The sequence below is a fragment of the Nicotiana sylvestris genome, chromosome 7, assembly GCF_000393655.2.
Source record: "Nicotiana sylvestris chromosome 7, ASM39365v2, whole genome shotgun sequence".
NCBI classification, from domain to species: domain Eukaryota; kingdom Viridiplantae; phylum Streptophyta; class Magnoliopsida; order Solanales; family Solanaceae; genus Nicotiana; species Nicotiana sylvestris.
Genome location: NC_091063.1, coordinates 50,016,193 through 50,032,354, shown reverse-complemented (window position 1 = coordinate 50,032,354; position 16,162 = coordinate 50,016,193). Strand labels below are relative to the sequence as shown.

The 16,162-nt window shown below is 34.2% G+C and overlaps 1 protein-coding gene across 1 annotated transcript; it reads left to right on the top strand.

Annotated features, from left to right (window-relative positions):
- The first annotated feature begins 10,220 nt into the window (after positions 1-10,220).
- On the top strand, positions 10,221-10,544 carry LOC138873100 (uncharacterized). Its single transcript, XM_070151537.1, has one exon. The coding sequence runs from the start codon at positions 10,221-10,223 to the stop codon at positions 10,542-10,544; it is 324 nt and encodes a 107-aa protein (XP_070007638.1).
- The last annotated feature ends 5,618 nt before the right edge of the window (positions 10,545-16,162 follow it).

Below are 16,162 nucleotides of genomic sequence, written 5' to 3'. Positions count from 1 at the left end.
TAGTATTCAAATATTATTTATGGATGGTGTAGATTAGTATTCTACTTCTAATATGTATTAAGAAAGTTTTCTATTATTATTTATGGTAAGATTAGTATTCTACTTCTAAATCTAATATAGTAGAAAGTGGAATGCATAAACAAATCGTGAGATCCACTTTTCCTTAAAAGTTGCATGTGTCATACTTGCACAAAATACAAATAATTTTTGGTATCTAATTCATTCCAACCATAGAAACTGAAAAGGAAATTCTATTAGAATTCAATTAGATATTTAAATTTTATGCTATCAGGAACTAATACATTTTTTTAGTATGAATAGCAAATATGTTAAATCAATTGTTCAATATAAAAAAATTGACAAGTTAAAGCGTAACAGGATTAATTCACTAAATAAAAAATTAATATATGCATAGAAATATATTCTATAAGCTAAGTTGAAGTTTAACTGCACCAGTAAGTTAATAATTAATATTCATATTCATCTAAAAATTTTAATATTATGAATTCATGAAGAAAATAAATACAATATAATAATTTACAATTTAAGTAGTTGCTGATGCTTTCAAACTGTAAAAGTATTTTGTATGACAACTCTTTCACTGGAAGGCATGTGCATACCTTTTTCTTCTAACAAAAGTATGATTAACTAAATAGAAGTTACTCTGAGATTTTACATTAATTTACAACTTTAAATTAGTTTCTAATTTAACTTTTTCCATATTATGTCTAACATATTAAACCTTATACTATCATGAGTTTATATATTTAAAATACTACTATATTTAAGTTAATTACTAATTTAGTTATTAATTTAATTTATATTTGCTATTCATCCTAAAGTCAATGGATCGGATCACTAGAATACTTGTGTTATGAAAAAAAAAATAACAATTAATAATATTTTAAGTTAGTTACTTTTTGAATTGCAATTGATATGTCTATTTTTATTACTAGCACTTGAAACCGATTTGATTATTCTACAGAAATAAGAAAAGATGCAAATTTGTGTTGATGTTCCCTCAGTAAATATATCTTACACACAATTATTATTTTTAACTATCTTTAACACTATGCCCAAATTTTAAAAATAATAACTTTATCTTAAATTTTATCTAAAATTATTCGATCCCCAATTAGTATATAATGTTTAATCTAGAAAAAATTGGAGACAAAAAGAATATTTTAAGGTGTAAATATTCAATAGCTAATATAGACAAAGCACACCTAAGCGGTTAAAGATTTTACAAGGGTTTTCCTTGATAATTGAGAAAATTGATTAAAAAATTTATAAAAAAAATTATGCGGCTAGATAGAATTGTATAATATTAGATTTGTTATAAATATATTATATTATGGATGTTCATTTAGTACTCCGTTGTAAATAATCTTCCTGAAGAAGCTTATCCATATGGGACTCCACCGTAAATATGTTTATCTATTTAGTACTCTATTGGAAATAAGCTTCCTGAAGAAGCTTATCACTTCGGTACCCGGTTATGGATAAACATTACCCTAGGTAGAAGATTATCCATATCTGGTATAGTAGCAGCTTACACAGCAGCTTGCAGTAGCAGCTTACACAGCAGCTTGCGTAGCAGCTTACACAGCAACTTCCTTTCTTCTATAAATAGAAGAGATTTCAGTTCATTATGTACATCAGTTTGAATTCGAATAATATATCAGTTTCTCTCTATACTTGTCTTTACTTTATAGTCTTTATTTCATAACACGTTATCAGCACGAGACTCTGCCATCTCGAGAAAATATTTTGAAAGTATCTGAGGTAAGAACTTTCTTTTCCTAAATAATGTCAACTCTTTCTAAACTTGAATTTGTAGCCCTGGATATATCGGGCAAAAGCTACATGTCTTGGGTGCTTGATGCTGAAATGCATCTTGATGCGATGGGTCTGGCAGATACCATCAAAGACAAAAATCAAGCATCAAACCAAGACCGTGCCAAAGCAATGATATTCCTACGTCATCACCTTGACGAGGGCCTGAAAATGGAATATCTTACTGTTAAAGATCCAGTCATACTGTGGAATAATTTGAAAGATAGATATGACCACCTGAAGATGGTCGTTCTTCCACAGGCACGATATGATTGGACTCATCTAAGGCTACAAGATTTTAAATCTATCAGTGAGTATAATTCTGCTATGTTCAGAATTATTTCCCAATTGAAGTTATGTGGTGATAATATTACTGATCATGATATGTTGGAGAAAACTTTCACCACTTTTCATGCCTCGAATATGCTCCTGCAGCAGCAATATCGAGAGATGGGATTTAAAAAGTATTCTGAACTTATCTCACATCTTCTTATAGCCGAGCAACATAATGGGCTATTAATGAAAAATCATGAAAGCCGACCTACTGGTTCTTGTCCATTCCCTGAAGTGAATGAGACGAACTTCCACCAGGCTAAACGTGGAAAAGGTCGTGGCCCCAGTCGTGGTCATGGTCGTGGTCGGGAAAGAAACTCTAATCATGGTAATAATAATGCACCAAAGAACACTCCTCACCACCAGCAGTGGAAAAGGAAGGAACAAAAGCATGAAGCGGTGCAAGCACCAAATGCAGAAAATGCATGCTATAGATGTGGAGAAAAAGGGCACTGGTCACGTACCTGTCATACGCGAAAGCACCTGGTTGAGCTTTATCAAGCCTCCCTAAAGAAGACAGAGAAAAATGTTGAAGCAAATTTTATTTCTGAAGATAATTTAGACTTCATGCATTTGGATGTAGCTGATTACTTTGCACTCCCAGAAGGAGAAACAAGTCATGTAATCGGTGGTGAATCTGTAGAAATGTAAATATTTTAATTTTTGTTATTTGTAATAGATAGTATGGTTATGTAATTGTTGTACATAAAGAAAAATTATGATTTGATAATGATGTTTACTATAATATATCTTGTTTATGTCATTTTGAAGAATATGGATAACATTATTAGATCAACTTAAACTCTAGCAGAGTTTGCAAGAAATATACAACCACAAGAAGTGGTTATATTTCGTATATCTCATTGTAATTATATTTTGTTAACTACCAGAAGTGGTATATGCCTATGATCACCAGAAGTGATAATTTAGGCTTTCTATGGTTACAATTGAAGATAAGCTACATAAATATTCTCTATATTAAATGCACGCCTCGATTTGCTCCTGAAGTAGTAAATATTTTAAAAGAGGTTGAGGCATCACAATTTGATGTGATTAATGCGCATTCAGATAATTATGTTCGATTTCCTGAAGGATGAGAACTTTTGATAATATTAATCCATTCCCTGAAGTGAATGTGACAATACTAATAAGTCGGGTAAATATGAACGCGCTCTTGATGTGAATACATTACAATTCACCTCCAGAAGAGTTAATATAATTGAGAGAATATATACTCAATATTTCGTATTTTAAATTTGCTCCTGAAGAAGTAACACAATTGAAATTGCCTCCTGAAGTGGAAAAATATTATGAAGAGGAGTTTTCGTGTGCTTAAACAATTGTTTTACATTGTTTATTTGATTGTGATTTTCTCTCATGACACCAGCAGTGTCTGAGCAATATTTGATAGTACAAAATGTATCAACAACTCCTGAAGAGCTAAATGTTTGCCTAAAGAATACATGACACCAGTAGTGCCAGATAAATATTAGATTGTGGATAATAAATGAAGGCTCTCGAAGAGCTTATATACAAATATGTCATTCATATTATATGATTATGGTCAAAACATATGTTGTAGTAAACCTGAAGTTTACTAATACAAATGGCTATCATATTGAGACTACAAATGATTGGAAGATTGATAATCTTCATGTTTCCAAAATCATAGGGGGTAAAATAATATGTATGTGAGAAGCTACCCGCCTTATTCTTTAATTTGTACTATATCATGTATCATAGTAAACCAGAAGTTTACTAAAGCAAAAGTTTATGCCATAGTAAACCAGAAGTTTACTAAGAGATAGCACATGACATGATAAACTTGAAGTTTTCATTTGCCATTTTTAAATGAGCTATTTGAGAATTCAGATAAGCATATACTAAAGAACTAGAAGATTCTTCAGGAATTCTCATGTGTTGCTTGTTCTCATAATGAATTGATTATACCAGCTAAAGTTGGGACTAAGACCCCTGATTCTGAAATATATAAAAGGTGAATATGGGCCCGTTCACCTATCATGTGAACCACTTATAGGTGCATATATGAGATGGTTACATGTGTAATTATTGTCAACCTGCAGTTTGGCATTTGGAATTGCTTTTCTCGATTAAGAGCATAATTTTCAGATTATGAAATCAAGACAGTTCATCTTGATAATGCTGGTTTATATCCAAGCTGGTTTAGCATTGAATACCTCCTATTAATGGCTAAACCATTGCTTATGAGAACAAAGCTTCATGTGTTGGTCTAAGATTTTCTAAATTGCATATAGCAGCACTTGTATGCATCAGATCAACAATATATGATAAGTCCTCCCTTCACAATTGGTTTAGGATCAGAAACCAAATATTTTTACTATCTTTTGTTGTGTGGTATATGATTAATTTCTCTACCATAATACACAAAGATATGTTTCCCAAAGATGATTGGGGATATATGTTAGTTTTTCTAACATTTGGGGGATGGAATAAACAGTTGAAAAATATGCTATATGAATCGAATTATCATGATCCTCACTTAGAAGATAATTCAAGTCGAATGCCAGAAGCATTTGCTGATCCAAAATTAAATATCATATTTCAGCTGCAAATGCTCCTATTAAAATTAAAGTCCCTGAAGGATAGAGTTTACTGTACGCATGAAGCGTGGTAGACCAATCGGTTCCAAAGGTAACAATCCTTGAAAAATAGTAGGAGCTAATGATCAAAATGATCATAATGAGGAGGAAATAAGCTCTAGAAGAGCCCACGACATAACATTTCATGAAACTCCCGAAAAAGTTCAGGTACCTGAAAATAAAGAAAGTGATGAGATCTCAACAAGTTATGTCGCTTCGGAACTGACACAAAATGATCGTTGACGATATATTTAATACAATATAGTGCACAATATTGTAAACGATTGTGAGGATCGGACTAGCAGTCCAGACACTTGAAGATGTCATACCATTTAGATACAAGTCTTAACCTATATGACTTATTTGGCTAAATCTATATGAAGATCCTTGAAGGATTGAAAATGCCCGAAGCATATAATTCAAAGTCTTGAGAAATGTACTCGATCAAATTATAAAGATCTTTGTACGGTTTAAAGCAATCTGTGCGCGTGTGGTATAATCGCCTCAGTAAATATTTGCTGAAAGAAAGTTACATAAATTATGTTATTTGTCCATGTATTTTTATAAAGAAAATGTCATCAAAATTTGTTACACTTGCTATTTATGTTGGTGACATAAATCTTATTGGAACTCCGGAAGAGCTCCAAGAGGGTCTTAAAAATACTTTTACATGGACAAAGTGTACCCATTAAGTACACCAATGAATATTCAATCACTTGAAGTGAATAAGGATCCGTTCCAACCTCTAGAAGAGGATGAGGAGCTCCTTGGTCCTGAAATACTCTATCTCGGTGTAGATGGTGCACTTATTTATCTTGCTAATGCTAACAAAAGTGGTGCAGATCATATTGGTAATGCAGATGCAGGTTATTTATCTGATCCCCATAAAGCTCGATCTCAAACCGGCTACGTATTTACATATGGAGGTACTATCATATCATGACGCTCCACAAAGCAATCTATTGTTGCTACTTCTTCAAATCACGCTGAGATAATAGCTATTCATGAAGCAAGTAGGGAATGCGTATGGTTGAGATCAATAATTCATTTTATTCGAGAAAAATGTGGTTTGAAATGTGAGAAAAGACCCACAATTTTATACGAAGACAATGCTGCATGCATAACCCAATTGAAGGGAGGATTTATAAAAGGAGATAGAACGAAGCACATTTCACCAAAATTATTCTACACACACGATCTTCAGAAAAGTGGTGACATTGATGTGCAACAAATCCGTTCAAGTGATAATCCAGCAGATTTATTCACTAAATCTTTGCCAACTTCAACTTTTGAGAAGATGGTATACAAGATTGGAATGCGGAGACTCAAATATTTGAAACAAGGTTTTCATCAGGGGGAGTAAAATACGAGATGCACTCTTTTTCCCTTACTAAGATTTTTTCCCATGGGGTTTTTCTTATAAGGTTTTTAATGAGGCACCTAGCAATGCGTATTACTAAATATGTGTACTCTTTTTCCTTCACTAGGATTTTTTCCCACGTGGTTTTTCCTAGTAAGGTTTTAATGAGACACATTATCTTTTAATGAACATCCAAGGGGGAGTGTTACAAATATATTATATTATGGATATTCATTTAGTACTCCGTTGTAAATAATCTTCCTGAAGAAGCTTATCTATATGGGACTCCACCGTAAATATGTTTATCTATTTAGTACTCTATTGGAAATAAGCTTCCTAAAGAAGCTTATCACTTCGGTACCCGATTATGGATAAACATTACCCTAGGTAGAAGATTATCCATATCTGGTATAGTAGCAGCTTACACAGCAGCTTGCGTAGCAGCTTACACAGCAGCTTGCAGTAACAGCTTACACAGCAGCTTGCGTAGCAACTTACACAACAGCTTGCGTAGAAGCTTACACAGCAGCTTACACAGCAGCTTGTAGTAGCAGCTTACACAACAGCTTGCGTAGCAGCTTACACAACAGCTTCCTTTCTTCTATAAAAAGAAGAGATTTCAGTTCATTATGTACATCAGTTTGAATTCGAATAATAAATCAGTTTCTCTCTATACTTGTCTTTACTTTATAGTCTTTATTTCATAACAAGATTCTTCTTATTTCATCATTGTTTTAATTGCATTGTTGGGCCCGTGCACAACACAAGCTTTACTTCGCTATATTATTATAATCAGTAAGCAAAAGGAGCTTTAAAGGTTAGTTGAAGTGATGGAAAAAGTATTTTTCCGTACCGTAGATGAATTATTTAGTACTATTCTGTCATGTCTCATTTTTGGAACAAGCCGTGATTGGCATCCGGTCATTAAACTTGACCGAACGAACCATAAACGCTTATCAAATCTAGTATAATTTCAAACTTTATATGTAACAAGATAATACTTTTATCAAATATTTTTAATTAATTTGATATTTATAATAAACCAATTCCAAAACTTTATTCGTAGTAACTACTGAAATACTGCAAAGTTATTATCAAAAACATCTGAATTTTAACCCACTGATTGTGTCTATGAAGTCTCTACTGATAAACTGACGCACTGCTCAGGACATGAGACTTCCTAGCAAGTTCTCCAAGTAAACAAAGAAATAGCTAAATAATGATGACTCAAAGGAATACTCCACGAACAAAAGCGGAGCTCACCAATAACAATGTTATTGGAAGTGTGAGAAGTCCTAACATATAGCATTCTCGCCTGCAAAACCGATTCCTAAGTTGTACTATAGACCAATGCGGGTTCCCAAACGAAAAGGTCAGTACATCCACTGTACTCAGTGAGTCTCAACGACTCCCCACTAAAGCACATAAAGAGACTTAATAAAATATACACTACAAGAAAAGATTCTAAATACATAAAAAACATAAAGCTTCTAATAACAATTCTAAAATAATTGCATAATAGTAGTTTATGGACGTTCTAAAAGAAATTCTTTTCTTTTTCTTTCTTATCTAAAAAAAAATACTTCCCTTTATGTTTCGGGAGTTCCAACTCTCCTGACTTATTTCTGTCTTAGTTACTGTGTGATCGGTACAGGTTCGATTCCAACCTGATCGAATAGGCCTAATCCATGAGGTTCCATTCGCATCATAGTTCTCAGCGCTCATGTATCATACCTTAGCCTGACTAGCCAAATTCTCAGCAACAAGACCCTTGGCTTGTTTGCTCCCTACTTTGGCATAAGTAGTTTCAGGAAGTCAATGCCTTGGTCAGGACCCTCGACTTGGACGATTACCCCTTCTCAGAATAGAGGATACTCCCACAAATACTTTAATAATAAACTTTTTTGTGTGACCTTGCTAGAATCTAAATCAACTTCTCAATTTTCTTGACCATTCCAGTCTAAATCTTTTCTAGGACAATCTATAAATACTCATAATAGTATTTTAAATGTAAAACATGGTATAAGCATGAAATAAACATTCAAAAGTATTTCTAAAGGTTCTTGTTTTTTCATTAATTTTCAAAATGAAAATGGCATATAAGAATAACACAAAATTTTGAAAATTTATGCACTTATATCAGAATAAATCACTTAAACTTTAGTTAGAATAATTCTAAGTTAATAAGTACTCACTTGCTCCGATTAAGCACACATTAACACTTAAAATAATGCACCAAACACCTTGTATCCATTTGATTATATGAGCTAAACCACTTTAGTAAAAGATTATATCAACTCATCTCAAAATTTTTCGAGCCAATACGTAGGCTCCAGTCCAATATATACCCGCCAAATAATCAATTCTATAACAACTAGTGCATTTTAATTAATTTCAAAGTTTTGCACCTAAATATTGAATTTAGTGTTGATATAGAGAAAGAAGGGAATTAACTATCTAATTCTTACCTACTACTGTAGGATTATTGACAATAGAAAATTTTATATGCCTGAGTTCAAGAACTAGTGATTTGTAAAGAAACCTAAAACTTTTCGTTTCCTATTTGAGTATTTCGTTGGGAGCCTCTGTTTCTTGCTCCTTCAACGTCTGCTTCATTGTTGTTCTGTTTCGTATAAGGCGTTAAGCCTTTTTCCTTATAGCATCCCACTCTATGTCTGGAAATAAGTTTAAAATACATGGCATGAGGGATAAATAAGAGATTATACATGGGGAATCTTTGTAGCTGAACAGAAAACTTCTAGAATATAGTAGAGAGGATTAAAATGCAAAAAGACAAGGAAAATTAGGTTGAAAGGGGTAAAATGCAAAGTTAAAAGGGCTGAAGAAAACATAGAGGAATATCTAAATGGACAGCTATTGGCTAATTATTCCTTGATTTTGTTTGCAAATAAAGGACTCCTTCTCTTCTAAAAAGAGTCAGTTGATATAGACATAGAATACACACCTTAGAATTTCCATTTTTTCTGTAAGTTTAGTCTTCATCACTCACAAAACTCATAAAAAAAAGACAATCATGATGGGCCAACACATCCATTGACTTGCTACTAAGTACATCTACTACCACATTAGCTTTACCCGAACCATAAACGATATTGAAGTCATAATCCTTCAATAACTCAAGCCACCTTTTCTATCTCAAATTTCACTCTTTATGCTTGAAAATATACTTGAGGCTTTTGTAATCTGTAAACATTTGACAATGCTAGCCATATAGGTAGTGTCGCCATATCTTTAATGCAAACACCACTACTGTAAGCTCCAAGTTGTGTGTGAGGTAGTTCTTCTCATGATTCTTTAACTGCTTGGAAGCATAAGCAATTACTTTTTCGTAGTGCATAAGAACACAACCAAGACCAACTCTGGAGGCATCACAGTACAATGTGAACCCACTCGAACCTATCGGCAAAGTTAACATAAGTGCAGTGGTCAACCTCTTTTTTAACTCTTGAAACTCAGTTTACAATTGTCTAACCACTGAAACTTAATTGCTTTTTGAGTCAACTTAGTTAATGGAGTTGTAAGTGAAGAAAATACCTCTACAAACCTTCTATAGTAGCCAGCTAACCCCAAGACACTCATGATTTCGGTTGGTGTTGTCGGCCTTGGCCAGTCCATGACTGCTTCTATCTTATGAGGGTCTACTTTTATGCCTTCACTAGATACCACGTGGCCTAAGAATGCCACTGACTGCAACCAGAATTCACATTTTGAAAACTTGGAATATAGCTTATTCTCCTTCAAAACAGAATACTTAGAGTGCAAATTCAGTGATGGGGCTCATGAGTCACACGTGGATGTGAAGCTTGATACTTAAGTTATCCCCCCAAGAAAGGTAATTTCAAGTATGTTGCGTCTATTTTCCAGGATAACGGGGTGATTGAAGAGGATGTCACACATCGTATTTGAGCGGGATGGATGAAATGGAGTCTTACATCCTACGTCTTATGTGATAGAAATGTACCGCCAAGACTTAAAGGTAAATTTTATAATTAGTGGTCCGACCAACTATTCTATATAGGGCAGAGTGTTGGCAAATTAAGAACGCACATATGGAGAAGATGAAAGTAGCAAAAATAAGGATATTGAGATGGATGAGTGGGTATACCAGGAGAGATAAGGTTAGGAATGAAGCTATCTGGGACAACGTGGGAGTGGCTTTCATGGAGAACAAGATGCGGGAGTCGAGGCTGAGATGGTTCGGGTACATAAAGAGGAGAATCATTGATACTCCTGTCAGGAGATGTGAGAGGTTGGCCATGGCGGGTGTGAGAAGAGATCGAGATAGACCAATGAAGTATTGGGGAGAGGTGATTAGGCATGATATGACGCGACTCTATCTTACTGAGGACATGACCCTTGATAGGAATGTATGAAGGTCGAGGATTAGGGTAGAAGGTTAGTACGTAGTTGTAAGTTTCTCCTCTTTTTCTTACCAGTTACTTTAGTAGCACTTAGGTTCCTGCATATTCTTAAGTAGACCGTCACTTCTCCATGTGATTTAGTTCACTTCTGTTATCGTATTTCATGTTGTTAGTGTTTAGTACTACTAGATCCCCCCTTTTTTCTTCCCTTTCTCTCTCTCTCTCTCTCTCTCTCTCTCTCTCTCTCTCTCTCTCTCTCTCTTCTTCTTCTTCCTCCTCCTCCTCCTCCTCCTCCTCCTCCTCCTCCTCCTCCTCTTCTTCTTCTTCTTCTTCTTCTTCTTCTTCTTCTTCTTCTTTCCCCCTCGTCTTCTTACTCTTTTTTCCCTTCTTCTTCTTATTCTTGTTGCTCTTTCTAAGACGAGGGTGTATTGTTAATCTCTCAATCTTAACTAGGTAGGGGTAAGGTATGCGTACGCATTACTCTCCTCAGACCCAATTGTTGGAATATACTGTGTTTGTTGTTGTTGTTGTTGTTGGCATAAAACTCATTCTCCCTTAAGGTCTACAAGTCTATCCTGAGGTGTTCTGCGTGCTCTTCCTTGCTCTTACGGTATACCAAAATATCGTCTATAAGCACGATAATAAAGGTATCAAGGAATGGCTCGGAAACTTTGTTCATGAGGTCCATGAATGCGACCGGAGCATTCGTTAACCTGAAGGACATTACTAGAAATTCATAGTGCCCGTGGCGATTCCTAAAGGCTGTTTTAGATATATCCTCTTCTCTTATTCTCGATTGGTGGTACCTCGACGAGTCTATCTTTAAAAAGTACTTAGCACCCTGAAGTTGATCAAATAAATTATCAATTATTCGCAGCGAGTACTTGTTCTTAGTGGTAACTTTATTTAACTGCCGATAGTCGATGCACATTCTGAGAGACCCATCTTTTTTCTTGACAAACAGGACCGGGGCACCCCACGGTGAAACACTCGGCCTAATGAAGCCCTTGTTAAGAAGGTCTTTAAACTGTTCTCTCAACTCCTTAAGTTCTGATGAAGCCATTGTAAGCACGTGATTTTTGCCCTATATGAGAATTACTCCCAAAAAATCAAAAATAAAATGATTTTTCTTTGGTGTGCAATTTTGTGATATTTTGAATAATTATTTATATTTGTCTGTGCGTGTTTATATGCTAAATTAATAAAAAATACAAAAATATGTCGCATTTTTCATGTAGGATTTAATTCTACAATTGTTAGTAATTAAATTTGTTTTACAAAAATTAAAAATTACAAAAATAGGCATCGTTTGCATTTTTAGCATTTAATGTCCAAATATACAATTTTATGCTTAATTATTACTTAATTGTGCGTTAATTGTTATTGGGAGTTAATTTGCGCTTTTATAACTCAATTTAGTTCTTAATAATAATTTAAGTATTTTTATAATTTAGTTTTAGAAAAAATAAAAGAAGAAAAGAGGGTGAAAATATAAAGAAAGTCGGAATTAGGCCTCTTCTTCAATTTCAAGCCATAGGCCCAAAAAATGGCCCAATCTTCCCTACGACCCAGTCCATTTTGAACTGGGTCGACCCAGTCCATAAACCAAAAGACCCAAACCCCTTTTGTCTTACATTTTACAAAACAAAACAAAACAAAATGAAGAAAACCCTAAAAAATTGCTAAACCATCCGCCCCCCTCCTATCTTCTTCTTCTTCCTCAAGCTTTCTCAAGCACACATCAAAGGATGCCCCTCCATCCTCATCACCCCCACGACCTAGCTGCCCAGCTTCCCGTCCAAACACCACCAAACGACACAACCTCCTTCGCGTTCAAATGACCCCAGCCCTATCCGCCATTGATGAAGCTCGTCGAGCTCAAGCTCGTTGAGCTCGGCGTCTATGTCGCTGCTGCTTCTGTCTCAACCAAACAACCAAACGAACACAGCCTCGACGAGTCAGCCGTTGTTCGAAGCTCCCATCGCCGCTGCTCGTCACGGCCAAGCTCGCACGCTGCCATCGGGAGCAGTCCATTCCGCCATGGACGTCGTCGATCAGTTGCTTCTGCTTGCTGCGTCGACCAGCTTCACTGCTTCATCTTCCTCCTCGACGAACAACTGCTCGACGTCCTTAAGCCAAACAGACCCATCGAGCTGCTGCTTCTGCTTCACTCGATCTCCTTCACGAACATAACCAGTCGCCGCTGTTTCGTCTTCTTCGCTGCTGCGTACTGCCGTCGACGACCCCATGAGTCTGCCGTTTGGTTGCTCACCATTGTACTGTTGTTGACGACGCAAGGCAGTCCGGTTAAAGTTCGGCAAAGGTCGAGGGTTTTTCGTCGAGTCAAGATCCTGTACGTCGTGAGTTCACCGTCAAGTTCGTTGTTTGTTTGGTCGTTGTTCGTCGTTTCGATCCGGTTAGTAGTTTTTGAGTTTTATTTTGTCCGTATTTTGTTTTGATATTTTCGAATCTAAAATCAACAAATGTTTGTTTTGTTTATCGTTTGAATTAATTTTTAGTTCATGTTCATGTGTTGTTTGTTAAATTAATTTTCAGATTTCAAAATGGAAGTTTAATTAGTTGTTTTCATGTTTATTTCATGTTTGTATTATTGTTTAAGTGAATATTTGTTAGTTTAATATTAGTTAGATACAAATTGAAGTTTAATTAATTGTTTCTTCAATTTGTTTCATGTATTTTATGTATTTTCCGGAAATTGTTAATATTGTTAAGTTCAAGTTTAAATTCATAATTGTTTATTCGTCGATCTTGTTATTTGTCTAAAAGAATTTAGTTGTGTTTAGAGAAATATGTTGGTTTAATCGTTTAAATCCATCATGTTTGTTGTTTAAAATAGATTTAATTCATGTTCATACTTTGTTTGATTGTTCTTGAATCCGAAATTTGTATAGCTTGATTTCTTGTTTACCATTTGTGATTATTTCTTGAATTTGTCTCATAAAGTTTAATATAGGAATTGTTGGTTGTAATGTTGTTAGAATTGATTTTAAGTTCAATATGATTGAAGTTAGAAATCTAAATATACTTGTTTGTTGTTGTTGTTGAATCCGAAAATAGGATTGTTTGTTGCTAAAATATTGTTCAATCAAATTTTAGTTGTTCTTTGCTGTTCAATTTGTGTTCATGTGATTTGTTGTTGAAATGTTGTTGAAATCATGTTCATGTGCTTTGTTGTTGAAATGTTTAAGAAATCATGTTCATGAAATTTGTTGTTTAAACATTGTTAGAAATTATTCATATTGTCTATATTTTGGTTAAGTTTGATTAATTGATGTGTTATAGCTGATGGGTAGTTTGGTAATTTATAGTACTTTCAGGGGTAAAATAGTAATTTGCAATAGGGTCGGAGGGGTAGTTTAGGAATTGTACATTTTGTAATTGTTTATTTGAAACATGGGGGACAAAATGAAATGGGGTGGGTTGTGATATGGTTATTTAATATAAAGGGGGGACAAGACTATATTTAGTGGGGGAATCTTGTATTATTTTAAGTGAAGCATGGGGGACAAAATATAATGGGGTGGTGTGATATGTTTATTTAATGTAATGGGGATGAGTGGGAAGATAATGGGTTGGGTAGAGAAAAAGTATTGATTTTAATTAATTGAAAGATTTATGGGATGAGTTATAAAAGAGAAGTCTTGAAATCAGAAACACAAGATAGGAGACAAGAAAAAATACACAGACAGAACAAAAACGGGAGAGAGAAACAAATCTGAAAATAAGAGAGAGAAAAGGGCTGAACATTTAAGAGATAGAAAATTCCGAAAAATATTTAAGCTTTCAAATAAAAAAAAACTAAAAAAAATATTCTGCTTTCTTTTGTTGTTTGAAATCAGAATTAATTGTTGTTTCATAAAAGCGGGAAGCTTTTGTTTTTTTTGGATTACTACTCCACCGGTCTGTTACTGGGTTGTTACTGTTGCTGGGTTATTGTTGCTGTGTTGTACTGATTTTACTGCTGCTGCTGATTCTCATATTCATTTTCTTTTGCTTCCAATATCAGGTACACAACTGAAAAGCTGTTTATTGTAATCCGAAATATGAAGCGTGAATACATATGAAGAATGAAAATTTGAAGTTTTAATTTCGTTTTTATTTCTTTGTTCCTTTTGTTGATTGTATTTAAGCTATTTCATGAATTACTAAATAATAACTGGAATAAGAAAATAATATCATAAGTTAGTCTGTAATAAATCAGTTCGGCAAAATAGGTTAATTCACTAGTTATGAAGGCTTCAAGATTATAGGTTGATCATGAACAAGTAGCTAAATTTAGCTAAGACACGAATTTAAATTAAACATCGTAAATTAGGCATTAAGGCATGACTTGAGCTTAAGCAAGATTAAAAGAACGTTTAAGTCTAATAAACTTTCTAATAAGCTTTAGTAATTATGGTTAAATCTAGTTTCAAATGATTGTGAATAATTAATCTCAATAATATTTTTTTAAAATAACAATGCTGAGTTTTAATCTAGCTATATTTGTTTATTTTGAATATTAGTTGTTGAATTTTTATTTTATTTATAATTTCGAAATTAAGAGTAAAATTCCTTTTTCATCAATATTTGTATTAATCAAGCAATTAGCATGTCATGTCTTCTTAAAATAATAAAAAGCTAGTAATTAATTAGAATTTTCTTTCTTTATTTTAGAGACTCATTTTTATAGAAAAATGTAGTCGTTTTAAGATTTGTCCAAATAAATGAGATGAGTCTCGCTTAATGAAATGTATAGATTGCGGGGCCCTCAATAAATGTACATTTAATCGCTTAGAATTAGGGAGGAGCCGTTTTAGCAAATTTCACGGCCCTACCCAAAATAATGATACGCTAGTCGCTCTAGGCGCGTATTTAATAATGTTATTTTCTTAAATACGGGTGTGCATTTATGTAACCCAAATCTAAATCTCAACGGAGTCGAAATGTGTCGATAATCACGGGTGCATTGATTGCGACGTGATTTGAAATACGTTTTCACAATGTTGCAATTCTTCGTAAAATAATAACAATAAATAAAAAATAATAATAATAATAATAATAAAAGCGGCTAAGGGATAAATTTGCACATAAGTTTATAATACGTATTATATCAGATAATCAAGCCAAATATAACAGTTGAGCGACCGTGCTAGAACCACGGAACTCGGGAATGCCTAACACCTTCTCCCGGGTTAACAGAATTCCTTATCCGGATTTCTGGTTCGTGGACTGTAATACAGAGTCATTCTTTTCCTCGATTCGGGATTAAACTGGTGACTTGGGACACCCTAAATCTCCCAAGTGACGACTCTGAAATAAATAAACAAATCCCGTTTCGACTGTCCTTTAATTGGAAAAAACTCCTGTACCCTCGCGGGGGCGGAAAAAGGAGGTGTGACAGCTCTGGCGACTCTGCTGGGGATTATCGAACCCAGAACCTTTTGTTCTGGGTTCAAGAATTCGAGCTTAGAATAATTGTTATATTTGGCTTTATTATCTGATATTTATTACATGTTTTTGGCATAAGGTGCTAAATGTTGTCTTTTACCGCTTTGATATCATCTGAACTGTATATAAACTATGCCGAAACCCTTCTCTTCTTACCTCTGGGGAGAAGCTCGCTGGTC

What these genes read in the sequence shown, in the direction of transcription:
- LOC138873100 (XM_070151537.1), top strand. Translation starts at nt 10,221, where the DNA reads ATGGAGAAGATGAAAGTAGCAAAAATAAGGATATTGAGATGGATGAGT.